At 39.3% G+C, this 26,041-nt stretch overlaps 2 protein-coding genes and 1 long non-coding RNA gene across 5 annotated transcripts in view; all 3 read right to left on the bottom strand.

The window, feature by feature from the left end:
- Positions 1-2,620: 2,620 nt before the first annotated feature.
- On the bottom strand, positions 2,621-4,946 carry LOC148131197 (uncharacterized). Its single transcript, XR_015748556.1, has 2 exons — positions 4,284-4,946; positions 2,621-3,769 (listed from the first exon to the last, which is right to left on the bottom strand). It is a non-coding gene; the product is annotated as an uncharacterized LOC148131197 (long non-coding RNA).
- Positions 4,947-5,173: 227 nt separating this feature from the next.
- On the bottom strand, positions 5,174-13,438 carry TMEM125 (transmembrane protein 125). Of its 3 annotated transcripts, none has more exons than XM_026678070.2 (3): positions 13,233-13,438; positions 10,603-10,924; positions 5,174-8,022 (listed from the first exon to the last, which is right to left on the bottom strand). In XM_026678070.2, the coding sequence occupies exon 3, from the start codon at positions 7,725-7,727 to the stop codon at positions 7,056-7,058; it is 672 nt and encodes a 223-aa protein (XP_026533855.1). In that variant the 5' UTR covers positions 7,728-8,022; positions 10,603-10,924; positions 13,233-13,438; the 3' UTR covers positions 5,174-7,055. The 3 variants fall into 3 exon arrangements, with proteins under 3 accessions (XP_026533855.1, XP_087816186.1, XP_026533726.1); XM_087960060.1 differs by having other exon boundaries at positions 10,686-10,924; XM_026677941.2 differs by lacking the exon at positions 10,603-10,924.
- Positions 13,439-17,651: 4,213 nt separating this feature from the next.
- The window catches only part of CFAP57 (cilia and flagella associated protein 57), a 28,183-nt gene continuing 19,793 nt past the window's right edge, over positions 17,652-26,041 (bottom strand). The window contains exons 16-22 of the mRNA XM_026678066.2: positions 25,761-25,919; positions 25,297-25,440; positions 24,441-24,557; positions 23,185-23,319; positions 22,647-22,790; positions 22,041-22,173; positions 17,652-18,455 (exon numbers count right to left, since the gene is read on the bottom strand). Coding sequence (XP_026533851.1) covers positions 18,244-18,455; positions 22,041-22,173; positions 22,647-22,790; positions 23,185-23,319; positions 24,441-24,557; positions 25,297-25,440; positions 25,761-25,919 — 1,044 coding nt within the window. The 3' untranslated portion in view covers positions 17,652-18,243. The remainder of the gene's footprint in view (positions 18,456-22,040; positions 22,174-22,646; positions 22,791-23,184; positions 23,320-24,440; positions 24,558-25,296; positions 25,441-25,760; positions 25,920-26,041) is intronic.

The raw sequence follows: 26,041 nt of genomic DNA, 5'->3' as shown, positions 1-26,041 counted from the left end.
TTTAAGACTTTGAGGTAATTCCACATGGTTAGACCAATCAAATTCCTCACTCAAAGTATTATCTCAAAGCATGTTATCAAGCAGAATAACCCTTCTCCCTGGATCACATTCTTTCAGTGCTGCACAATTTCCCTCTAAACTCATCTCTGGTTCTTCCATTATTATGACTCACTGGAACTTAACATGCAACTATCATCATTCTATGCATTCCTCCTTTCATATGCATCCACAACAATCCAGATGACACATGTTCATATTTTCTGGCATGCATTTTAGTTCTTTCATTCATCATTAAATCTACACTTTCACTTCACAGGAATATTCATCTGTTCCATTCCACAAGATCAGAGCATCTTCACTGAATTGTATTACATTCTGTCCCTTTGTCTTAGATTTCTTTTTACAACACAAAAGATATATCTTTGCAATATACGGCATGCATTTTTCTTTAATATGCTCCTGACCATTTACTCCTCTTACATTCTAAGTGACAATCTTCCATAGGCCAAATTTGTCATACTGTCATAAGGATAATGACCTCTGCCATTTATCACTGCTTTTGTCAAAGTTTTCATATTAAACTTTTAGAAAAATAGAGACAACACATAATAGTTTGTAGACCTAGCCAAAGTTTCTTCTCTTTCAAAAACTCTGGTGGAATACTGAGCTACAGGGTGGAAGCCGAGAGGCTTGTCCTGGCCCCCACCTGAAATCCTCTGGGCCTAGGTCTTCACATCCTGGCCCACCTCCTGCTTTGTAGTAGTAGCTTGTAGTTTCTCCAGCCTTGTAGTTCCTGCTCCTACTATCTTACTTCCAGAGGGCACCAAACTCTGCTGTTCATGAGAGAAAGGACTTTCACAGCCTGTCAGGGGTGGGATTCTACCAGTTCACACCTATTCGCTAGAACCGGTTGTTAACATTCTAAGCAGTTCGGAGAACCGGTTGTTAGAAGAAATTACTGGCCTAATCCTGTAAAGAAGGCGGGAAGGAAACATTCTGGTGTTGCTTACAGAAGCTGCCTCTCCGTTAACCCTTATTACATTCTTGGCAGGACCAGACTTCCTGTCTCAGGAACTTCTCTGGAGTTTTTCCCCCCTCCTTTGCTGGTACTTTGCTTGTGTGGAGTGACCATTCAAAGTTACAGTGGCACTGAAAAAAGTGACATGACCATTTTTCACACTTATGACTGTTGCAGCAACCCCACAGTCATGAGAGGCCAAGCGAGGAGATGCGTGCCTCGATGTGAGTGATATTGAGTTGGCCACGCCCAGCCAATAACATGACCACCAAGCCATGTCCACCCAGTCACATGACCACCAAACCATGCCCACCACCTAAGCCACGCCCATAGAACCGGTTGTTAAAATTTTTGAATCCCACCCCTGAATTCTGCGCTATCTTTATCATGATTAAAAGTTTAAAATTCAAAAACTGAAGTAATTTTTAAAATACTACTTCCTGACTATATCACATATAGATCTGTAGCTAGAGGATTTACCTCTTCCTTCTCTTTCTTGGGAGACAGACGAATCTCACAAGAGATAAATAAAGTTAGAGTTTACAGAAAAAGGATTTAAAGGCCCTGTTCATATATTCATAATATATCAAATTTAACACTGAAACAATTACAGAGCTGTCAATATAAAGAATATAGCTCCCAGTAAATTAATTTAACAAAATAATCAGCAGGAAAATACCATAGCCTGGTTAAACCACAAGATGGTGCTAGTTTGCTTGAAAAATTTGAAAAAAGCTATGGAAGGGATTGTATTTAGTGATTAATATACAATATTGTTCTAAATAAATAAAAATATATCTTCATATCCACTCTGTATGAAAGATAAAGGCTGGAATTGCACACCCTGGCGGGTACTGAGAAATAACACGAAGCCATGCCACCTAACTTGGCACAACAGTCAAAACAGGCATTAAATCAAATGCATTACCTGGGTGGTCTTTACCTATTTATTTATTTATTTACCTATTTATTTATTTTGTTTATTAATGTTACCTATTTCTACAGAGATGGCAGCTTCTGAAGCAGAAGCCCCTTTGCATCTCCTCTGGCACTCCAGCTTCTTTGAGATTTCAAATATTAATCAAATGCTGTCAGGAAAGATATTAGCGTGATGCTCGCCCCTATCTTGTTCACAGCCCTTTCAAGCTATGCTCTTAATTTTAAAAGAACCAACCTTTTTTTGCAGCACAGAAAGCACCATTATTGCACATACCATATGATAAAAACCACCTTAAACACTAAAAAGCAGAAGCAAAAGTGAGGAAAAAAAGAGACCATTATCTCTTCTGGTGACATTGCTTATGACTCTTAAAACACGGTAAGAAAAAGTAATTATTTGCCACTTGGTTTAGAGCGGAGTTTTTCAAACTTGGCAATTTTTAAGATGTGTGTGTATCTAAACTCTTAGATTCTTTACAAATCTTAAAATTACCGAATTTGAAAAACATTTTCAGTGTGAGAAACAGATTTCAGTAGCTATAAGTGCCAAACAAACAAAATTTAGTATGATGTTCTGTGAACTCAGTAAATCAATAATTCGAAAAGCAAGTTTTTGCAAATCAAGACTGTTAAGTCGCAGGAAAAAGAGACTGGAGACCAGTGTGACTTTCAGCTCTTTATTTAGTTCTTAGAATCTGTTCGAATTGCGGAGCCGCGGCAGCCTCTTTTATAGCGGCTGCTTGCGGCTCACGGCCAATGACGGCTCCTTGGATCTCCCGCCGTCCAGGCGGACCAATCACCAGGTAGCCATACGGGCCAATCAGAGTAGGGCAAATGGCCCAATCAGCAAGCAGTATCAATACCAATCAGAACACAGTATTACAAGTATGTTAATACCGAACAAAGACACATTATGTTGTGCAAAAGTTTGTCTTATTTTTCAGTAATAGAGGCAATGCATTTAAAAAACTTTATTTTATTTTTTTCATGCCTGAAGTGGAAAAAAAAATGAAACTTTGATTTTGGGTTTTACTGAATAGATAGATTTGTTGTTATAGAAATGGCTAGCTTTTATTATTATGAAAAAGTTAAAAGTTGAAGGTAGATGTTGATGCCTTATTTTGCTGCACCAAAGGAGTCAGAAGTCAATTCCTTTTTTTTCTTTTTCCCTTGCTTTCCCCCACTATTCACTTCTCTTTTTCCTTCCCTAATTTCCCTATTATTTGCTTTTGTATTCTCTTTGTATGTCGTATTATAAATTAATAAAAACTATAAATAAAAAACCTATGAATTAAAACAAGACTACATTGTTCCACGAGCCAAAAAGTCGACTGACCCCTTCAGGCAACAATTTCAAGCCTGCTGAGACCGTGAGTGACTTTTTTCTTTCTATGTCTAAGAGTGCTAATGGAAGTACTGTAGTAGAAAACTTGCCGCGGATGACGTCATCGCACGGAAGTTTGTATTGGGGTGTTTTTCAAGAAGCGACTGAGAAGTGGATGGGGTGGTTTTGTGAGTTCGTGGCCGGCCGCCGCTTGCAAAAGCACCAGTCAGGCAAATACAGAACAGATGTAGGCTGCAAAACTTCTAAATGACCACCCTAGAGCAGAGGGGGGGAAAGTGGGTCTGAAACCATCAGCATCTTTTCCCAGGTCGTTTCCTCCAGCACACCACTTACCTGGAAGGCACATGGCTGGGGAAGACCGGGATAGATCGTTGCATATAATACTCTCACTCATGGCCTTCATGTATGTATATTGCATAGTGTTGCTTGGTTAAACTTGGCTGTAAGTTGCTCTACAACAGGGGTCCCTAACCACCGGGCCCCGGACCAGTACCGGTCCATGGATCATTTTGTACCGGGCCGCAAAGAATGAAAGTAGGGCCTACTTTGCTTGGGCGCCGCCATCTTGTTTCGACGGCGCTTCAGAAAGTGCTTCCGGGTGAGCTTGTCAGTCGTTGGTTGGAAAGCGGCATTTGGGTGCTGAAGGAATCCTCGCGCCTTAGTTTCATCGAAGGGGGAGGCGGCTTCGAACGAAGAGCCGTCCTGATGGCGGTGGAGTCTCACGTTACTCAGGAGGAGCTTAAGAAAGAGCCCGAAAAGCGCATCGACCACGAGAAGGTACAAAGGAGGAGTTGAAGGTGGTGGGGAGAAGCGGGGGACGGCTGGCTGGCTGGTCGCTCGGCTCGCCTTGCCTTGGTCATGCGTGCTGATGCCGGTACCGGTCCGTGGATCATTTTGTACTGGGCCGCAATGAATGAATAATCGTGAAACTGGTCCCTGGTACAAAAAAGGTTGGGGACCACTGCTCTACAACATGTGCACCCCAAGTTCTTTGGATCTGAAACCAAAAAGAAATTAGGCTTTTGGGGTGTCTACTAGTTTTCCATCTGGAGGGAGAGAGAGACCATGTTAATATGACAGATGAAGATGTTGGCTAAAGGATTGGAGATACGCTTCTTCCCCACAATTATATAAATCTTTTTATTCTAGAATTAGGCTTCAATATTGTCCAAAATTGGAATTATGAATTAAAAGAAACTGGAAAGGGTTAAAATTCTAAACAGTCCCAAATGGTATCTAGCAGGCATAAAAAACCTTGCTTAGAGCTACTCTGCTGGAAAAGTAAGAAGGGAATATAGTTGACTTTTGGCATAACATGCATCCAGAGTTCTTTTAATTTTATATTCTTCCCACTAAATTCAGTGGAGCTAACACCCAAGCAAATGTAGAAAGCATTGATGATTTTTTTGAACTTTTAATGTTTATAGCAAGAAAAATATGCATATTCTCTGGTTTTTCATATGTTTTCAGTAAAATGCAAAGTGAGGATAATTTTGATGCCATAAATGTGAGGAAGTTAATTGGCTATCCAACTCCAGTAACCTTTTGAAATGGGAATGGTTGCCTGACAGTTTAATAGCTCACAACTATAGCCTGGTTTCTTGAGGACGTGTGAATAGATCCTGAGTTATAGCTGTAGAATGACATTTGTAGGAACAAGTGGAACAAGTGAATTAAAGTAGGAACCACAGAAATATGAGGAATAGCAGCAGATTCCTCCACATGTTTTTTTCATTTGAATTCTAGTGGGAATTGCTGTAACATTTGAGGGTGAGTGAATAAGCTTGTAATATGTAATTTTAGTAATATGGTAATTGGATGTAAGCTATCCATAGGTAGATGGGTATCTGGTGAAGCAACAAGCTGTTATGTTATCTTATTTAATTTTGATTTTCAAGATACACATACAAATCAAATTACATTTCAAAAGGGCTTAAAAGCTGAACAAAGCAACATCTTTTTTTTTCCAGGTCCAGTATTGTAGATAGTGCTAAAATAATTTTAAAACAATAGAAATGTAGCTGTATTGTACTTCAGTTGAGATAAAAGGACCACCTATCACTACAAGCATCCTCACCTTTCTTAAACAACACATCATTCCATTCATCTTTTTCCACATAACTCATTTCCATTTCCACATATGATGGAAATCAAGAGTTCATACAGATAGTCCTCGACTTATGACCACAATTGAGCACAAAATTTATGTGAGACATTTGTTAAGTGACTTTCCCCCCATTTTACAATCTTTCTTGCCGGAGTTGTTAAATTAGTAACGTAGTTAATCTGGCTTTCCCATTGACTTTGCTTGTCAGAAGGTCACAAAAATTGATCACATGACCCTGGGACGTAGCAACCCTCATAAATAGGAACCAGTTGCCAAGCATATGAATTTGTATTATATGACTGTGGGGATACTGCAATGGTTGTAAGTGGGGAAAAAGTCCCCTTGTAACTTTGAACAGTCACTAAATGAACTGTTGTAAGTTGAGGACTACCTGTGCAGTACAATTTAAGTGGTACTTTACTGACTTTCTTTGCTATTTTACTGCTGCTGAGAAAGCTGGCATCGCAGGAAGGAACAGATATTATAAAGCTCCTCATCTGCAGATGCTGTACATCCATTTTACTCTTTGCAAGTATGTTTCTTGAAATAATCAGACCTAGGGACTTCCATTATAAAAGTAAACCAAGTAAGCATTATTTCTTCATACACCAGCATACCTATATACCACTTTTGTTTTGCATGAATTGATGCTTCCCTGGATTCATACAGTACGCTTCTGTAAACTTTCTTTTATAATACTACTAATAAACATTCATGAAATTTACATGCTACCTGACTCCCAGTGATGGGGGTGATTTTATCTTGTTTCCAAATTGGAGAACACCAAAATCTTAAGACTGGAAAATATTATTCCTACCCTCTTATTTTCTATCAAGTACCGTTAGACTGTGGTAAGATGGACGGCTAAGAAATTGAACAAATAATAAATAAATAATAATTGGCAAGTGGCATAATTGCCATCTCCAGGCTACAAAAATTTGGATTGCTAGAAGATAGCAAAAAGAAACAGACAAATATAACTTATTGTTATCATCTTGTGATCACCTGGATTTTTACAGTACACATCCAGCAGCTGAATCTTAAGGTATTTTGCCATGATCCTCAATGTTCTGGCTGGGAAAATACGCTTTGCTGGAAATACGCTCTATGTAGCTTAATTATTCTTTAGCATTCATACTTTTGGAGTTTCTGACTATTAACATAAGTTTCAAACTGATTTAATTTCTACAGAGCTGCGGCTTTCCTTTTTGTAAAAGCAAGCTTCTAGTCCTTTTGAATGCAAAAAAGAAATAGATGGTACAGTAATGCCTCAGAAACCAATGTTAGATTGAAATGGATTTTCACTGAGAGAGAGAGAGAGAGAGAGAGAGAGAGAGAGAGAGAGAGAGAGATGCTTCTCTGCGTGTTCACGTTGCCATAGTTACTTAGGATAACCACAGAGTGATAGCCATTTGTTTTCCTTCATTCACACTTCTTCTGAATCTCCCTGTGCTCCAAAGCGAACATCAGATTGGTTCTGATGTCTGGCTAAGAAGCCAGGTCTCAATACTGACTAAGAATAACTGCTCTGTGGTGAAAAGTTCATCACATTGCTGAGTTTGGGTCAGATGGCATGTAGGGCAAATCCAACCTTAAAGTCCGAGTAATCTCAGAGTCAGTAGCAGTCACCATTATGTCCTTGATGATTAAATTAAGTTTGCCATGCTGGAGGTAGGAGGAAATTGCTGGCTGGCTGAAATATGTCCTGATACAGTGAAAATAGCACTGTTGTTTTCAGCCCGCTGGTTCTGACGGGTAGATGTACGGCAGGAGGTCCATGTCAAATAGAACAACAGGCTGAGGAGGATAATTGCTCCAGCGACTGTGAGCACAATACCACTGATAAACATGCTGGCAAAGGGGCGCGGGGTAGTGGGGTTAGTGCTGACACTGGTGGTAGAGAGGGCTGTGAGCACTGTGCCACACACCAGCAGCACCAAAGCTGTCAGCAGAAGCATGGCACAGTCCGAGGCGCCACCGCTCTTCAGCAACTCCACCTGTTCCCGTCTGTGAATGCAGTTCATGTCCTGGATGGCAGAGCTCAACAGCTGCTTCAGTAGTACCAAGAGTGCCAGCAGGCAGAGTGTTGTGCCCACTGCCAGCCTCCACTCTCCAGAGCGACTGCTAGTACTGTAGAGCAGGGCAATGCCGCCCACCCCACAGGCTAGGATCAACGCCACTGCTACTCCGTAGCAAATAAGGGACTTCTTGGGCTGCTGGAACCACCATAGCTCCACGTGCTCTTCCAGGATGTTCCTCTGGATCCGGCTGGCATGAGCTGGGAGCCTGGGTTCATTCAGGTGCTCCATTTCTGCCATAGTGGATGCTGAACCACCTCATATACAGTAAGGATGGGCCACAGGAACTGCTGCTTTCAACTGGCCTGGAGGATGGCAGCAAGGAGGAGGGTGGGTACTTGACACATTTTCCCAGGGATAGAGGCAATGAACTTTTATTCAGTTCCTATCCAAATCACATTTTGTTTTCTTCTTGGATGGAAATGGTTGGGAGGGAACAGCAGAAATGGAAGGCTTTTCTGGCTGAGGCTGAGTCTGAAACCTGCTTCTGTGTTTTGCAGCTCCCTTCTGAACACGCCCAGATCCTGCCAGTTATCTGTGAAGGAAACAGTGATAAAATATGAAAAGAGCTTTCTCTCCAAGAGGTGAAAAGAAAGAGTGACGAGGACCACTCCCCATGGGGTGGAGTAGGGTTCATGCAAGTCAAATCAGTTTTTTATGGGACAGGCTATATTCTTCCATGTCTTGTCCAGAAAAGTCGAATCACAAGCTTTCCTTGTGGCAAAATGTTGTGCCAGGAAAAGCAAGATTCTCTCTTCAGTAACTTATTACTGAAACTTTCCCCTATGAAACATTTGGGTATGTTTTCTCATTTACGCAGTTTCCATAATTTATAGCAAAATATAAGCATGCAAGAAATACTTCTCTTATTTCTAGTCCCAGGCTTTAATGCTCATTTAGTAACATCCCCACCTCTATGAATTTGACAATCTTAAAAATACTTATAATCTCTTCTTTAAGAAAAGATGGTTTTGATATTCTCAGGCTGCCAAACTTGGCTCTTTGTACTAGCTTTTTGTCTTGATGGCAGGCGGAGAGAAATTACATTTGCAGCAAGCATGTCTCATGACTTAAGGATGATAGATGTTGAAAAAGAAAAAAAGAAGTTTTCCAGTGAGAAAAGGCAAAAACATGTTCAATATTGAAATTCAGTTTACATCATGTTGGGGTTAGCTTTGCATTTGTTAAAAATATTAAGTATATACAATAGCCTGTTCTTTCACAGATACATTTTTCATAAAATAATTAGAGTAATTATTATTCTGATCCTAGGACTCATCCCCCATGTCCTTCTAATTACAGTACAAAGATGATTCTCTAATTATTTTTAAAGGACACCCTCTCATGATATCACTTCTGTCTTTTCTCCAGCCCACTGCAAAAGCATCCTGTAGACGCCTTTAGTTGTTCTACTGTCAAGGTGGTATTTTCCATCTTTTTTCCCAACACATTTTGCCATATAATGTAAAATGCCTCCCTTGGTGACAAAGCTGCAATAACATCAACAGGGTTGGGGAACTGATTTCTAAGTCTCCTGTAGAAATGACATCTCTCTCCCTGGCTCATGGCTTGGGCTATGAGAGAGACTAGGCACATGGGACCGTCTTTTTTTTTTTTCATCTGTGGGGATATTAATTTTCTGGAAGACAGATATATCAACATTATTATAAATCTTGTTATTGGTCTCCTTCCTGTTCAGCTGATGCCTTTCCATGTTGATAGGTGATACTGAGTGGGAGGAGAAAGGAAACTGGACAAGCTACTGTCCTGCATTAACTTTGCAAAGAGAACCGAACTGTTCTCTGGCTTCAGGCTCAGCTGAGGGAGAAAGCACTGAATTATTTATTTATTTTTGCTCTTTGAAGGATGGAATAATGTGTGTGTGTGTGTGTGTGTGTGTGTGTACTCTGTAAATGCTACTCTTTAACCCTACATTCCCCTTAGAAGGTGATTCACAAAAATGTGTGCCTTTCTCCTCTGTTCTAATGATGCTTCTTCCCAGTCACAATCTCTCCCCCCCACACACACACACATTGTGTGGCTGTGTGTGTATGTATATATAGAGAGAGAGACTATGGCTGGAAAGAAGCATCCTTAGAATAGAGGAAAAAGGAACACATTTTTGTGAGTCACTTTCTAGGAAGAATGCAGGATTAAAGAGCAGCTTTTACAGATTACAGAAATTGCTTGAATTTAATTCCAAAACTTGTTTACTGATTTTTAACCAATGCAATTCCTAAAACATTTCACACTGCACATTAAAACAGTATAAAATTAGTCCTGAGTATCACAAGATCAGAACAGCAGATTAAGACACAATCGTAGTATCAAGGCCTCACAACTGGCTCAATAAAATGAGGAAGACATGATTAAATTTTTATCTATTAACACACTTGTGAAATATCACCCTGAAAGAGCAAGCAGAAGACATGCGATGTGCCACTTAGGTTCAAAGTTATTTTAATTGCAGAAAAAAGAATGTGGTTATTGTGTGTCCCATGGGAGTATCATAATATCTCTTGAAAAAGGCAAAAACAGATTAGGAAAGCTATAATGCAAAAAATATCAAAATTGCTTCTGTTGAAGCAATGGCTCACCCTCATTTGGTAGTTTTGTAAATCTGATGAATCTAGAGCTACAAAGTCTTAATGATTATGCGAATAAAGACAATCAACTTTAAAAGGAATACCTATACAATAGAAATTCAATGACCTGTATAAAAAAATGCTCTAGAAACAGACATATTTTGATCGATAATGGTTGAAAACTATGAATAGGAGAAATATTTTGTATCATAATATAATTAGTGGTCATCCAACAAAACTGAAATGTGATTTAAAAACAAGACAATTTTTTTTATAAAGCACATACTAAATACAGAGTTGGGGGAATGAAGGGAATATCCACAGCTACTTTTAAAATGCTTAGACTGGAAACAGCTATTGACTAGACACAAGCAATGGTTGTGAAGCATCCATTCCCTTGGCTGTTACACACCTCCTTAGTACTTGATTATAAAGTTTACATTGGTCTAGTCCAGAAAGATTGCACACATGCCTTGTAAAGTAGCTTCCTCCACGCAGGCTCTCAAAGACTGGTCTAAATTTCCTATTACCTTCAATGTGCTGTTCTAGTTATGACATCTTAGTTCCAGGGTTCTGGGTCAGTGATTCCTTGCCTTTCAGGAATTCCACTTACAGATATTGCAGTCTTGGCTATGTCTTCAACTGGTTGGCTCTTCTTGGCATAAAGATATTCATGCCATGCACCAATTCTTAGGCTCTTGGTACAAGTCTTCATTTTAGTAGCATTTGCTTCTTGTACTGGCAAAAGCTGATGATTGAAGCAGAGATCCCACACAATAAGAAAGCTTCTTTCACTGTTCCAGGCTCACATGGTCCCTCATCAGCATCTGCCTCTTGTCACCAACTGGTTCTCTGTGTTGTGAGACAATAGAAGCTTGCATCTAAGCTGTCTTAACCCTTGATACACACTTCTTCTCCAAGAGCGATTGAGACCTGGGCTTATTATTAGCTTCTTCATCCCCAGCTTAAAGTACAAACAATAGGATTTAATTTTTCCAACTTGATAAAGTCATTGACCAGCATTTATCTGTTTCATACTACTTCGCTCTTCTGACTTTTCCCCCCCCTTTAGATATCCTAGAAAATAGGCAGGAATCTAGGTGGAAAGTGGATGCGGAATACATTACAATATTTAGGGAAAGTAGAAAAAAGTATTTCTGGTACCCTATTCTCAAGATGGTGATTCCTCACTGGTCCATTTTAAAATCTTTTCAATATTTAATAAGGAATTTAGATTTTCTGGCTTAAATGGCTTTAAATTTTCTGGCTTGCAAATTCTATGATTTTACAGTCTTCCTTTGTAGAATATCAAAAGTATCGGAGACTAAAAAAATGAAATCATTTTCACAGGCAAATATGATAATTATTAAATCTGGATGGCCTTAGTCTTTTGTGGTCAATTTATTTTGTTGAGCTCTGAAACCAGGAAGTCCCTTTGTTTAAAAAGTTTCAGTACAGTGTGAAATCTAAGTTCAGAATCTGAATCTGAAGATGTTCAGGAGAAGCTCCTGAAATGTACAGTCTGGCTTAAAACCCTTTACATCCTTTACTGAAGCTTAAAAGCAATCTATTTTTACAATACTGTTTTTTTGTTTTCTTTCTTCCTGGTTCCCTTGTATTTTTTTTTGCACATGAAGTAGACATACTGTACAAGATATAACACTGCCCACCTGTCCTTGAAAGTAAACCTTCTGCCACCCTGATGTTCAAACAATGTATTGAGCGACTACAACTTCCATGTTTTTCAGTAAAAAAATTGTCCCTCAACATATCTCCAAGTCAGGGAAAGTTGGCACTTCAAATGGACCCTGATTAGTTTAACATTTTCTTAACCAAAGATTGCAAAGAGGTCTGCAAAGAAGGAGATTCATATCTGAGAGAGTGTGTTACCTTGATTTGGCTCAGGGTTAAAATCATTGCTGTTTTTTGTATATTAACAGATCTTAGTTGTTGAATTAAGTAAGATAGAAAAGGTAACTTCACATGTTGACAATACATATGGCATTGGAGTCAAAGCAATGGGGTGGTCATTTATAAAACCACTGGTAGCCAAAGGCCACAATTAATGCATTTTTTTTAATCAGAAGGATGTGTTTGAGAATAATTGTGTATGGGGATCTAGCAGCAGATAATGGATTTAGAGGATATTTAGTACAGCACATAAGAATGAAAGAAGTATAATTAATCCTCCCCCACAGCTTCTCAAATAAGAGATCTCATTTATCCCAGGCAATTGTTTAATAATTTAATCAGAGGCTACTGGAGGTTTCCCTTGCAGAAGCAGTGAGCAGAAAGAGGAGGTTTCTGATCCAGACACAGCCTGACAGCATCAGCTCAAACCCTCCCCTCCAGCTGGGATAGAACATGATATCACTCTTAAAACTATATGGAGATCAGGCCTATTTAAGGCAAATTGCCAGCTAAGCCACATAATTGGAAAAACCAGAGTACTAAATCTAGTACTAAATCACTGGAAGGTGGATCAAGATAGAAGATAAATCTCTCTCACCCGTCCCAAATACCACCAAATCTTTTTCTGCTAGTGTAATTGAAGCTTGAATTCTTGAAAAACAAAACAATTTAACCACGTGGATGTTAAATTATGGGTACAGTATTGACATGAAATCCATACCATGGCTCCATCCACTTCATTTAACTAGTACAAAAAGAGTTACTATATACTTACTATTTGCCTGAGGATTGTGCTCATTAGCTTAGGACAAAGTTTGCTGTGTTTTGCTGGAGTGCCTGTAGCTAGGAGAAGTTAGCACCCAGCTTGGCTTGAGCTGTTCAGCATTAACCCATATGGGAAAAGACTTGACTTCCTCACCATTTCCAACTTTTAGTAATTGAAGCTACTAGGTAAGGAAACCTAGACACGAACAATGGTTTTAAGACTTAAAAAGTATGCCAATTCCACCATCTACTTTGTGAACTCCTGAAGTTTAAATGGAAGCAAAAGATAAACAGAAATACTTGGCAATTCATATGGAAATATATCTGTCTATATGTTGGTATAGTATAGCTGAAGAAAGAATACAGTGTCTAAGTGTACACTGTAATCCTCTGAAAATTTTTCAGAGGGCAGTTTCCTGACCAAAAAGAGAAAGGATAGCATGGCATGGAGGCACAGATATTTTCTGGGATGGGCTTCACTCACCTACAGCTGATCAATCACAGAAGATGCTGTTGCCAGAATCTTTTCCTGGGCCGTGTTCTTGGGTTTCCTAGGATCCTGGTGCCATATTCCTTTTCCATTGTGGTTGCGTAGTGGTCAGTTTTTAGAGTATGGTCCAAAGATAAAACTGAAACCTGCCTTCTTCACTCTCTGCCTGCATATGCCTATCAAGTAACAGGTGCTAGTTCCACCTCCTTCCTCCGTCTAATACCAGATGCTTCATCTGATAGGCTTACAACAGTCACTGACCTTCGCCCAGGCAGGTACATTCTCTTGCAGGGTGGGGTTGGAGAGACAACCTGTTGTCCTTGGAAACATTCCAGCCTGATGACGGTGTGTGCACACGTGGGGAGTGGAAATAAGGCTGGTGAAGCAAAAGAAAGAAGGATGCACATTACAGGTAGAGTTAAACGATACAGGGTGATAGATTGATGGCTTCTTGCAAGACAGTTGACTTTTTTCTTCTTCTTCAAGGAACTTCACGGGGGCAGTAAGGAAATGATTAGTACAGATTAGTACCATCTTTTGTCTCTGTTGGGAAATTGGGAATTTTTGGCAGACTTCTTTAGAATAGGAATGGGCCTTGAGTCCTAATAGGAAATATTAAATCTGTTTGGGGAATGAACACATAAATTGAACAGATCACTGATGACCCCTACAAAGGTTAGAACAGCATGCAATGGTCGTTAAAAAGTCTATAGACTGTTGCAGGAACATTGGCTAATTGCGCTGGATTTGGGGGTCTGTTAAAATTCTATCTGTCCAATTGGCAGAAAGCTATGCCAGCATAATATTTTCTGTCCCCACTGCCGGTATCTATTCTGCATTGATTGCCTGTTTTGGCTAGAAGCCAAATAGTGGTGCTCATATTTCATGCCTGCAGGCTGATTAAACAAAGTAATTGGTAAAACCTTATTTATGATTTTGCTGCCCTTTGACTTTTCACCTGCCAGTAGCAGCCAATCATGACATTGATGAGAAGATGGGGCTGGGACAGGTGGCAAGCTAACAAGTGCCTCTCCTGTTGTGATATATGTGCTACAGGAGGAAAATGTTGAGTGCATCCGTTTAGTGGGGTTCTGGAGATGCTGAGTTTAGACAAATAGCTAGACTGCAGGAGGGCTTTGGTCTGTTTTTCAAAACCTGTTCCTTTGTAAAGCTGGACGTGGCAGTGGCCTCACAGCTATCTCCAGTTCTCCATGACATAGAGAGAAGTGGGGGAACCCAGAAGGTGACGGTAGAATGGGCCCAGTAACTGACAGGCTTGTCCGCCTGAGTTGGCTACTAGTCCTACACTGATCCCATCTCCCTATTGTTCCCTGACTCTATTGCCAACAGAATGGTTGTTGAAGCACATCATATTTTAAGCACTTTGGAACAACCACGGGTTGCTATTAGTTTAAGGGGAAACTATTACTTTAGCAATGGGATAGTTTACACCTGCCTCACATATGGACTGAGGACAAGAGTCCATATAATGGGGATATAGTACAGAGGTGGTATTCAGCAGGTTCTGACCAGTTCTGGAGAACCGGTAGCAGAAATTTTGAGTAGTTCGGAGAACTGGTAAATACCACCTCTGACTGGCCCCATCTATTCTCTCCCTCCCGAGTCCCAGCTGATCGGCTGGATCTTCTTTTGTTGCCCTGCACAGGAGAACGGAGCTGGAAAGCAGGTTAGTGGGGGGGGGGGGGGGAATGGGATTTTGCAGTATCATTCCCCTGCCACATCCACCAAGCCATGCCCACCAAGCCAAGCCCACAGAACCGATAGTAAAAAGTTTGAATCCCACCACTGATATAGTAGAAAACGATATGTTGCCCCATATCATGTAAATTTGTCCCCTGCTTAGATACAAATTAGGAAATGCCTTCTGAAGAGCATTCAACACAGTTGGTAGATCTCTTCTATTCTGATGGCATAGGCAAGTGACAGGGAAAGTGTTGAAACTGGAATTGAACTTGTCTGGAAGCCCACCATCAGGGAAAATTACATTACCAGTAGTTTCTTTCATAATATTTCTAAACTATGGCAAACTCTTGGATGTTTTACATTTCGGTATCTTGATTTCTTGTTCGTGATTTGCAGCAGCATATTTCCCTCCAAATGACAGTGGGTTTTTTCTTTTTCTTTTGATACAAGCACATAAACATTTTGGCATCTTGTTAAGTTCCTCCTGCAATCTAACGCTCTTCTAGCTGATATAATTATTAGTCTGATGAATATACTATAACTGAAGTTTCCAAGTCCAATTTAATTGATAGTGACTTCCTGGACACAACTATGAAGTTTTATTGACAGTAATACTGAAGTTGGCTGCCATATTTTCTTGTCAGGTTAATAACATACCCACCCCCCAGTAATTTTGTGGTATTGTTTTCATCGCAAAGATTATGCTTTAAATCCTTTTTAGATACCTTTCTCTTGAATGTTCTCGTTTAAATTACAATATGGTTTAGCAGGATATATTGATTTTTAGTTTACATTGATTCCTGTTTAAAATGTAACTGTTGCTAGGACAATACTGACAATATGAAGTGTATACTGTGTGCTTAATAATGGGTGTTACGTTCCATATACCATGGATACAAAACAACACTAGCGCCTGTTCATGTAGAGAAAACTTCCTTTTATGACATTGTCATGTCTTGCAACACAAAGATTTGTTATTTTACCTTGGAATCCCAAGCAGAATTGTACATTTTGCAACAAATTTAATGAAGCCCACGTTACAATTAAGCAGCAAGTCCATAAGTATCTTTCTATTTGAGAACTGTCTTTTTGCTAGTGCTAGAGAGCAATTACTGCTACATGGCAAAGTGCTTCTTCAACATAAGTTGCTTTGCCCTTTTTTTCAATCAGGAAGTTAACTATTTAAAGCAGGATCTTAGATTTCCTCTTTAAAAGTTGTGTATGCACGTGTAAAGACATGTGGTGCCGAAAAAATGTCTCACATAAGGGCAGCACCTCAACTCGATGAAGCCAAAACTATTTTAATATAACCCATCAGAGAATAATTAGCTAATAACTCTAGCTAATGATAGAGTTCAATGATAGAGTTCAATTACATCCGCTTTCATTGCAGGAAATGATGATAGATGTACAGAAGAATGCTGAATATGAATGATGTAATTTGTCAGATATTATAAAGAGCTGTGACCAGGACCTTTCTTAATAAGGTCCTTTAGCTGGACTGGAACTCAGTCTTCTGGTTTTTAGACCAGCATCTTAACCAAACTGGCTCTGAGATCTGTGAGAGCAATAGCAATAGCACTTAGATAGCACTGCTTCACAGTGCTTTACAACCCTCTCTAAGGGGTTTACAGAGTCAGCATATCACCCCCAACAATTTGGGTCCTCATTTTACCGACTTCGGAAGGATGGAAGGCTGAGTCAATCTTGAGACCTTCTCAGCATCAAATCCAACTGACCTGATGTCACTCATCTACCTTTCACTCATCCTCTTAGACAGTGGTGGGATTCAAATTGTTTTACGACCGGTTCTGTGGGATGGCTTGATGGGCATGGTGTGGCTTGGTGGGCGTGGCTTGTGGGTGTGGCAGGGGAAGGATACTGCAAAATCCCCATTCCCTCCCCACCCCACTAACCTGCTTTTCAGTTCCGTTCTCCTGTGCAGGGCAACAAAAGAAGACCCAGCCGATCAGCTGGGACTCAGGAGGCAGAGAATAGACGGGGCGGGGCCAGTCAGAGATGGCATTTGCTGGTTCTCCGAACTACTCAAAATTTCCGCTACCAGTTCTCCAGAACTGGTCAGAACCTGCTGAATACCACCTCTGCTCTTAGCCCAAACCAGTTACAGGGTTGTTGCTGGGGAGAAAATAGGAGGAGGACAGAGTTATAGGTATATTCACCACCTCCAGTTACTTATACAAGTAATAAAGGCAGATTAAAAAAAGTAGTAAAATTTTGTTCTATTGTTTTCTATGTTAACAGTAAGAAATGAAAAAGTAATAATGTAATACAAGTGCTTGTAATAAAGACACCGATCCATATCACTATAGCCATAAAGCAGAGGCAAACCATTCTGCTCTACCCTTCCAGTGATATCATGATGCCCACTGCTATGTCCCGTCTAATGCTTGGTCATGGGAAGAATCTCTCGAAAACATATTTTCTTTAAAAAAAACATGACCACTGATTTTTTTAAAAAAAGGTTGTATTATTATTATGAAACTGTTTGTGCACATCAAATTATATATTTCAAGATGCCATGTTTTATTTTATTTCTATTCTCACTGCTCTCTTTATGGTGAGAGCATTTTACTGATATCCACAGACCATAGTACTCCAAGCATTTTTTCAAATGTGCAGAATCAAAAATCAGCAGGTAAACTATGACAGCAAGTCAAGCAATAAAAACCAAACACTTACAGGAAGATGAAGGAAACAGCATGAACCTTTAATTATTGTTTAAAGTGGTCTCATCAATGTTATTATTCAAGTATTCCTGAGTATCTGGGCCAACGGGAAATTTATTACATACATAGAAGAAGCTAAAGGAAGTAGAATCTTAAAATAGGCATGGTGCTGGAGAACAAAAATGGCAAGAAAGAAGTGGGGAAGGGGAAAGAGTTTTATGAGAGTGAAATAAAATGGTTCTGGACAAATAACAAACAGTAACATATTCAAAGTTTACATCGGTTAGCCTGTTTCTAATAATGCCACACACAAGGGTTTTATCTCCAATGGATTCTGCTTTAAGTTGAAGCCAGGTGACCAATTTCCTTCCTAAAGCTCTGTGTGTGCTCTCACTTGATTTTCCAGTCCTGAGACTTGAAACATTAACAGGAGGCAGGCAAATCCAGACTAGCTTGTTTACTGTTTCTTTAACATTCTGTCTCAATCCAAAACTAGACATGCTAAAAAAAAAAAAAAAAAGAACAGGAAAAAGCCATCCACAAGTGCAGAGAGCTGCATTTAGGGAATGTTTAGAAATACAGAAAGCTACAATGTCGAGTTCTTTCTAGCCAAGTTAATGTGATTGTATGTCACTAATTTTGTCCATTTCCAGAATGGGGAGTTTTCCACTCGACAAAGGCCGGATGGTGAGGGCTTTCTCTTGCCCCTGCATTTGTTCTCGAAGGCACTTGATTTCCAGTCTCTGCATTTGAATTATTCTCTCAGTCTCCTCTTCAAGATTCAAACGCAGAATGCCTGGACTTAGCTGCCGATCAGGGGAGGAACCTAAATGAAAAAAAGAAGTCAAAAGTCAATAGAAGTCATAGACAGCTTCTTTTGGGGGGGTGGGGCGGGTGGGGGAGTCAGAAGTCAAGAAAGCTGGTACAATATTTAGAAACTCAAGAGAAAATAGTGAAAAATACAGATGCTGCCATATATGAAATTATGCAAGAAGAGTTGTGCTTACATTATCTAATGAATTATATTGATTGGTTATTAACTAATTTTTCATTTTTGGAATCTGGAATGCTTGTACCTGTTGCATTGCAGAATACAGCTTTATATAGCATTAAGGTTGCAACATAACTGGCTCTGGGAGTGCTTCCAACTAGCAAAAATGTTAATTGAGATCACATAATAATGCCCAGACACACTAGAAATGCGTAGTTGCTGAAAGACCTTAGGGCTGTAGACCGCTGGGTGACTCATGATTAATAAATCCGTTTGGATTCAGATACTTTTTTGTTGAAGTTGTAAATTGTTTTTCAGCCAAAAATATTACACTGTTTAAATAATTTTCAAGGGTGCATCTTACTTAAGGATGCAATTTAAGTAGTCATGGTAAAACTAATACCCTGGGGAACAAAAAGGTTGAAGTTGAGCGCCTTCACTTTCTGCCACAAGGGGCCTTCTCTTCTGGATTTATGCAAGATGACACATCACATATCCCGAGGGGAGAAAATTGATGAAGGAGGTATGAGGATAAGAAAATTAGCCTAATGAAGTAGCTTTTGTCCTTCACCTACATGGCCCTGACTATTTGACTACAGACATAGCATCTGTTCTGTGGGCCCTGAAGGAATTCACTGGTATTGTTTGAAAAACTGGATTCCTTCACTTGGGAAGTCAGAGAAACATGTGATTGTGTTCTTTTGAAATAGCAATGAGAATCTTACAAAAAAAAGTGAGAGTAGGAAGGTAAATAAGGTCATCTGAAATCCTAAGGTCTTAGGATACATACAGAACATAATGTTGCTGTTCTCTTAGACATGAGTCAATGTATGCAGTAAATTGCTTGATTCTTGCCCAGACAGAGAGATGAAGCAGTATCTAGGATATGGCATTCACATGCAAACCTTTTTTACCCTATTGCAAACTGTAGCTCCATAAATGAAAGCAACATAGAAATTGTATTACAATGTGCAGAGAGAAAGTGACTTGATTTTTAAACTCCAAATATAGGCATGCCCAAACTGTTTGAAAAGATACATATGTTGAATTTCCTATTAATAGTAGTTGTTATTATTGTTGCTCTGTTATTTTTATTTGAGGACTTTTAATGAAAACAGCTTGATAGGGAGGGCTGAGTACCAGAAAAAGTTCATATTTGAGATATTTGGTTTTTTAAAAGTATTTTGGTTTGATTGTGGCTCATTAGAACCCTGTAGAATATTTGTTCTATAACAAGGAATTTCTTTGCAGAAAGAATTGTTTGGTTACAGCAATTTCAAAGAAAAAAAGAAAGAAAGAGATGGTTCTATAATTCTTCCTTCAATAAACGGGCATGGCTCAGAAGCCCTCTTTGAAGCTGCAGAAAGTATTTAATAGCATATCCAAACTTTCATGGGAGAATTGAAAGAGACGGATCTGCTAAAAGGAAAAGTACTTTTAATGGAGAATTCAGGAGCTCCTTTACAGCAAGTATAGCTCAACTAGAGACAGAGAAATTCCTAGCAAGCTAAGTGGGAAAATTAAACTCAGGGGATCCAGGGAAAACATTAATATGTATTAAGATTCTAGACAGGTTCTATACAGGTAATCCCCGGGTTACAAGCGTTCCCTTAGCGAATGTTCAAAGTTCGTGATAAGCATCCCCTAGTGTTTATGAACAAGTCCGCCCCTCCAACACTCCATTTGGGCATGCAAAGGCCTCGCCCGGTAGTTTGCTGGCCAAAATGGAGCTTCTGAGAACAGTCCCTCAGAAGCTCCATTTTGGCCGGCAACCTGCCGAGCAAGGCCTGCGGAGGCCCAAATGAAGTGTTGGAGGGGCGCATGCAGCTGAGAGGTTGGAGAGGAGGCTGCTTGCTAGATCTTCACAAGGTAAGTGACCTGTTGCAGCAGGTTGGAGGGAGGGGGAAGCAATTGTGGGAGCATGAGTATTTCAATGGGTCAGGGAGGCCTTGGGTGGTCATAGGCAGGTGACCTGTTCCATCACTAGCCCCACTCTCCCATGGTCTTCCCCCCGAAACATCTTGTGTGCACTTAACAAGCCTCGCATTCGATTAGCAAATGTCTGGGTGAAAGGAGGGAGTGATCCCATTCATGGTATGAGATTCACTCCCACGAATCCTCGGGTTACAAATGCAACGGGCAGGCTCCATTACATTCATAACTCAAAGATCACCTGTACTGGAGGAAAAAGGTAGTAGCTTTCTTTAATCCACAGCTATTTGAGTGCAAAGTCTCCACTGATTGCTTATTATCGCCATCTGTTGGCCAATAAGTTAGGTAGTACAAACTAAAAAGTCACTGAAGCAGATGAGTACCCTCATCATGAAGGTGCAATTCTCTTTTCACCATATATCCACTGTAATTTTAATTCTGTTGCTTCTTTCGCCTGTCCTTCCTATGAATTTTGCCTTGTATTGCTTGATTTTGCAGTTCCGCCACCATTGAAACAACAGACATGACTGTTCACTCTCATATAAGTGGTTTAATGGAAAAAAATCCTTACAAAAAGAGTTGGATTATAAGAATATTGGCATACACAAATAGGAAATAGTCAAATCTATGATTCTTAGTCATTTTGTGTTTATCACATTTACATTTTGTTTCTCCAAGAAACCAGGTAAGTCATATGCTGCATTTTCCTTATATTAACCTTAGACCGAATCCTGGTTGGGCTGAGCAGTAATGGTTGGCTTGAACTTCGTAAGCAGAGACTTTATTCCATCTCCTTGCTTGCTAGTCAAACTATCTACAGGGAGGTCCATAGCAATAAAAACTGACTTCAAAATTGTAGGTCTGAGTAATCAAAGCCCTGTCCCTCTTTAAAATGTGTTACACACAATATACCCAGATGAAGCAGGATGGGGCTTCAATCATCTGGTTCCACATACAACTTTGAAACCACTCTTCTTGGTGATTAGAATGCTCATATATACTTAATCACAAAATACAATGAAATTAATGTGTTTATGTTTAAGCTGAGTCCGATCTACATAAAATCGTTACAATAAAATAATGCCAGATTTACATTAGAGATTTAAATTTTTCTTTCAGCAATTCAAAAATACCTAACTAATAGCACTAATGAGTGACAATCCAGTACAAAGACGCATTTTTTATTAGATTAGATTTTGCAGATAAACCTAATCTTCCTCCTCCAATTTTCTCCACAACAGCAACCCTGTGAGGTGGATTGGGCTTAGAGTGACTGGCCCAAAGTCGCTCAACTGACTTTCATGCCTAAGATGGGACTAGAACTCAGTCTCCAGGTTTTTAGACCAGCATCTTAACCACTATACCAAACTGGTTTTCATTATCTATTTCATGCCTCAGAGCCTCTACTGAAAAGCAGCAAGAAAAAAACAGAATATTACTTGCTATGAAAAAGTAGAAAAGAGTGATAGTTAAAAAAACAGGAATCACCTGGGGGTTGTGGTCCTGCTTTCTTGTGCTTCTTAAGCAGGCTCAGAGTTGACTGGAGGTCATGGACTTGTAAGCGAGTAACCTTCAGTTCTCTCCGTAAATCATTGATTTCCTTAATAAGACTTACATTTTCCTATAGGGTCAAGAACAACACAGTTTAAACTGGCACAGTTGTTGACTAGCATAGTGAACATGATCTTTTCTTTCTTACTTGCTTGCTTGCTTGCTTGCTAGACTTATAGGGCCATCTAATTCAGGTAATGGTTCTAGGGTGGCTTACAACAATCCATAAAAATATAGCTAAAGTATATACAAAATATCAAGCCTTAAACTTGATATACAATGGACATAGATCCATGACCCTGTGTTCTTCACATCTGCCACCTGAAGAAAATATCATTTTCTGCAACCAAATTTCAATATATTCTCTCTCCCTTCCCAGTTACATTTCATATTAATATATTTGGATATCATCCATGAGACTCAGATATATCTTCTGAGTTTGGAAATAATTAATGTCTGTTTTGAGTTTGTACAAAGAACTCATTGAAATTTCCCTCAATTGAAAAAAAACCTAAACTTCACTTTTTAAATCTGAGTTTGTACCTGCATAATGCGCACATAATCTGCACGATGGATCTCACTTTCTTTTATCACTTTCTTTTTCAGTGTTGCTAGGTTGTGTTCAAGATGCTCTCGCTGCCGTGTATACTCCTGATGCAAGTCTGAATCAACTCCAACAATTTCCACCTGAAGAAACAAGAGCTCAAATAAGCTTGTGTTTGTGGGATACAAACGGGGATACGACTCTCAATTATTAGGGATGTAAAAGAGATCTGCTGTTCATAACTGAACAGCAAGTCTGCTAAACTCCATCTGCAATTTTGGGTTCTATGAGGAAATCATATGACAAGAAAATAATGTATATCAAAGATGTAAGCATTAAAAAAAGATCAGTCAAGACACCTATGTAAATACCCACTACTTTAGGAGAAATTGCATACAGCTTCTCTGTCAGCGGTATATAGAGGGGGAAAATATATCTGTATGCATGTTTTTTTAAAAAAACAGATTTTTTAAAAATACTAACCTATTAAGAGGAGTAAATTGGACCAGATTTATATTGATGTACAACCTTACTCACCCTATCTGCCTTCTGTACATACTTCTCATAAATATCTCTAATGGACTCCTTTAGTTTCTTAGGCTCCTGGATGAAGCCTACACAGTTGTGAATATCTGTTTTAAATCTCTTGACAAGTGCTTCCATATCTCGCTCCTGCAATCAAAGAAATATTTAAGGCAACATGCAGAATGTTGCTCCCTTTGATACATTTCCTTGCTGTGACCCAAATAAAGGCATACATGTTTTTGTAAAATTCATACCAACCAAATGGCACCTGTCAAAAGGAACATGGTAGAAAACCAAGTAAATATTTCAGCATATCATTTTGAATTGATTAATCCTTGGACCAGTTGAAATAGGCTTCCATCATTTAAAATTCATCCTAGATGACTTAATAATTAATAATGATGAATAAATATGCAGGCGGTGTTTACGGAAAGTATAATATGGCCATAATGTGAAAGAATTTGGGAATTGTCTCCTGGGAAAATAAGATGCAAACATTTCATATTACCAAACGCTTTTTGCCCAAACGCCAGGGGGGTGCTACCCGGAGGACCCACCCCCTTGGTGGGCAGCCGGAGGAGGCTGGGGGCGGGGGGGTGTGGTGTGGGGGCCGCCACGCCGCACCTTTCCCCCCCTTCCTTAGGGAAGTGGAAGACTTTTTGAATGAAAGTGTTACCTCCATTTGGGGGAAAAAAAAGATTCTAAGGAATTCCTTGTTTCTTGATTAAAGAGAAGGCATTGAATATACTGTTCCTTGGCAGCCTTTTCAGTGTCCGGTTTTTGGTGTGTGTGTGTGTGTGTGTGTGTGTGTGAGAGAGAGAGAGAGAGAGAGAGAGAGAGAGATCAGCTGTATTGAGAAGAGAACGTTTCCTGTGTTCTCATTTTATTTACAACATATTTTGCGCTTAATGGTAAGCAATGAAAATATTTTTAAAACTCATTTCTAAACTCCATAGCTATTTGCATATTCTTGGTTCAAAATTGGATTAGCTCATTTCAAAATTGTCCAAAGCAGAAAAGTGCGTCAAAAAAAAAAAAGTGCAAAAGTGGAAGGTGTGTGGAAGAGGGGTAGTCTTATACGGCGAGTATATAACAAACTCTATATTTTGAGTGGAAATGTTGGGGGGTCGTCTTATACGCCCAGTCGTCTTATACGCCGGCAAATACGGTAACTGTAGTTTTCAGGAAGCAATTCTTGACTCTCTATCATTTCTAGCCCTTGGTGTGATTCAATGAACACTTTCTTCACTCTTAATATGCTCACGCACTTTCTGCATCTCTTTGTGCATCTCACGATCTGTGGCTCTCAGCTTTAGCCGCAGTTCAGCTATGTTTAGTTCCAATTGTGTGTTCTGTTTATGGAAATGTTCCAGCTCTCCCTCCATCTGAAGAGATGACATGAGAAACAATAAAATATTACATAAAGTCTGTAACCTGATATGGGGTGCTTTCAAACAGAGATCCTTTAATACTACTAATCAAAAGCTATTGGGCAATAGCATTGTATATCTATATTAACATACAGCATGCATAGATACAGTCATACACAGAGCCCACAATTTATAAATTACATTAAATGATTGAATCTGTTGCCATTTTCTTCAAAACGTTTCTTTATTTCTTTATTGACTTTGAACATTCCTAAATAAATACTAAATACAGTAACATTTTCTCTGGAAAAAAATACATAGTGACTGGATAAGACAGTAACACTAATTTGAACAAAAAAACATGAGAAAAGTACCAAGATGGAATTGGAGCCATTACATAAGCCATAGGAGTCCTGCCTCAGTACCTCAAATCTGATTTAACCAGCTATTCTTTGAGTTAATTAGAGGTATGTGTGTGTAAAAGTAAAAATCTGTTAATTCAGAAACTGAACAACAAAACTGCATTTGTTTTTACACTTCTTGAATCCCTGGGTCGATAAGAACAAGTAGTGCTGGAGGAAGTAAAAGGATGCTTTTGATCTTCCGTTTGGTTTTTTCCTTCCTTCTTCATAACATTTTTGTGGAAAGAAGATAGAAATGGGAGAAACCAAAAAAATGAACAATGCTTGGGGTTGGTGGGGGGAAGCATGGTAATGCTTGCCTCAAAGATCAGCAAGCATTATTTATTTCTCACCTCCTGGATCTGTTCCTTCATGGCTTTGATATCATTCTCACGTGGCTCTATTTGTTTCTTCAGCTCCTTAATTTTGTAATCTAATACAAATTTGAATTTTTCCAGTTCCTGATTTTTCTTTTTTAGATCATAAATTCGCTTTTCCTAAAGCAGACAAGGTGGGGTGGGGGGGAAGTAGTTAAGAAGCAGTAGGGACATTTCAGATTTTCATCGGAGAAAAGCAATCCATTGTGATTTGAAAAGGACATTGTAGGAGAAAAGTGCTACCAATCAGAAATATTAGAGAAACTATAAAGAACTCAAAGCAATGCCCCTTAGAATGGGATGAGTTGATCCTGAACAAAACTTTTCTTCCATTTGAAGGCTAATTCTGTATGAGGACTACTGAGGATTTTAGGTGAGCATCAACATTGTAAAAAGATATTGGGATGTGTAGCTCAGATAAAATTACCCAGTCAACTTACTTTATCTTGGATGGTCTCATCTCTTTCTTGAATCTCTCTCTTCAGCCCCATAATATCCTTCTCTAAAGCCTTAATAATCCCATGAAGCTTTTGCTGCTCCAACTTCATTGCCTCAATATCGCTGCATCGCTCCTCAATCTCTTTTTGGAGACTGTTAAACTGTTGAAAAAATGTGTTATCTTTCAAGCTGAAAACAATGAGTCAGTGTTTCTGGCAGTACTGTAACAGCAACAAAATAATCACTTGCAACAATCAATTAAAATTATAGCAAACTGGACATC

This window comes from Notechis scutatus, chromosome 3 (assembly GCF_049901735.1).
Source record: "Notechis scutatus isolate UNSWTSFEM ecotype Mainland chromosome 3, rNotScu1.2, whole genome shotgun sequence".
Lineage (NCBI taxonomy): Eukaryota > Metazoa > Chordata > Lepidosauria > Squamata > Elapidae > Notechis > Notechis scutatus.
The sequence above is the reverse complement of the archived record's forward strand: the minus strand, read 5'-3'. Positions and strand labels throughout refer to the sequence as shown.

What these genes read in the sequence shown, in the direction of transcription:
- TMEM125 (XM_026678070.2), bottom strand. Translation starts at nt 7,727, where the DNA reads ATGGCAGAAATGGAGCACCTGAATGAACCCAGGCTCCCAGCTCATGCC.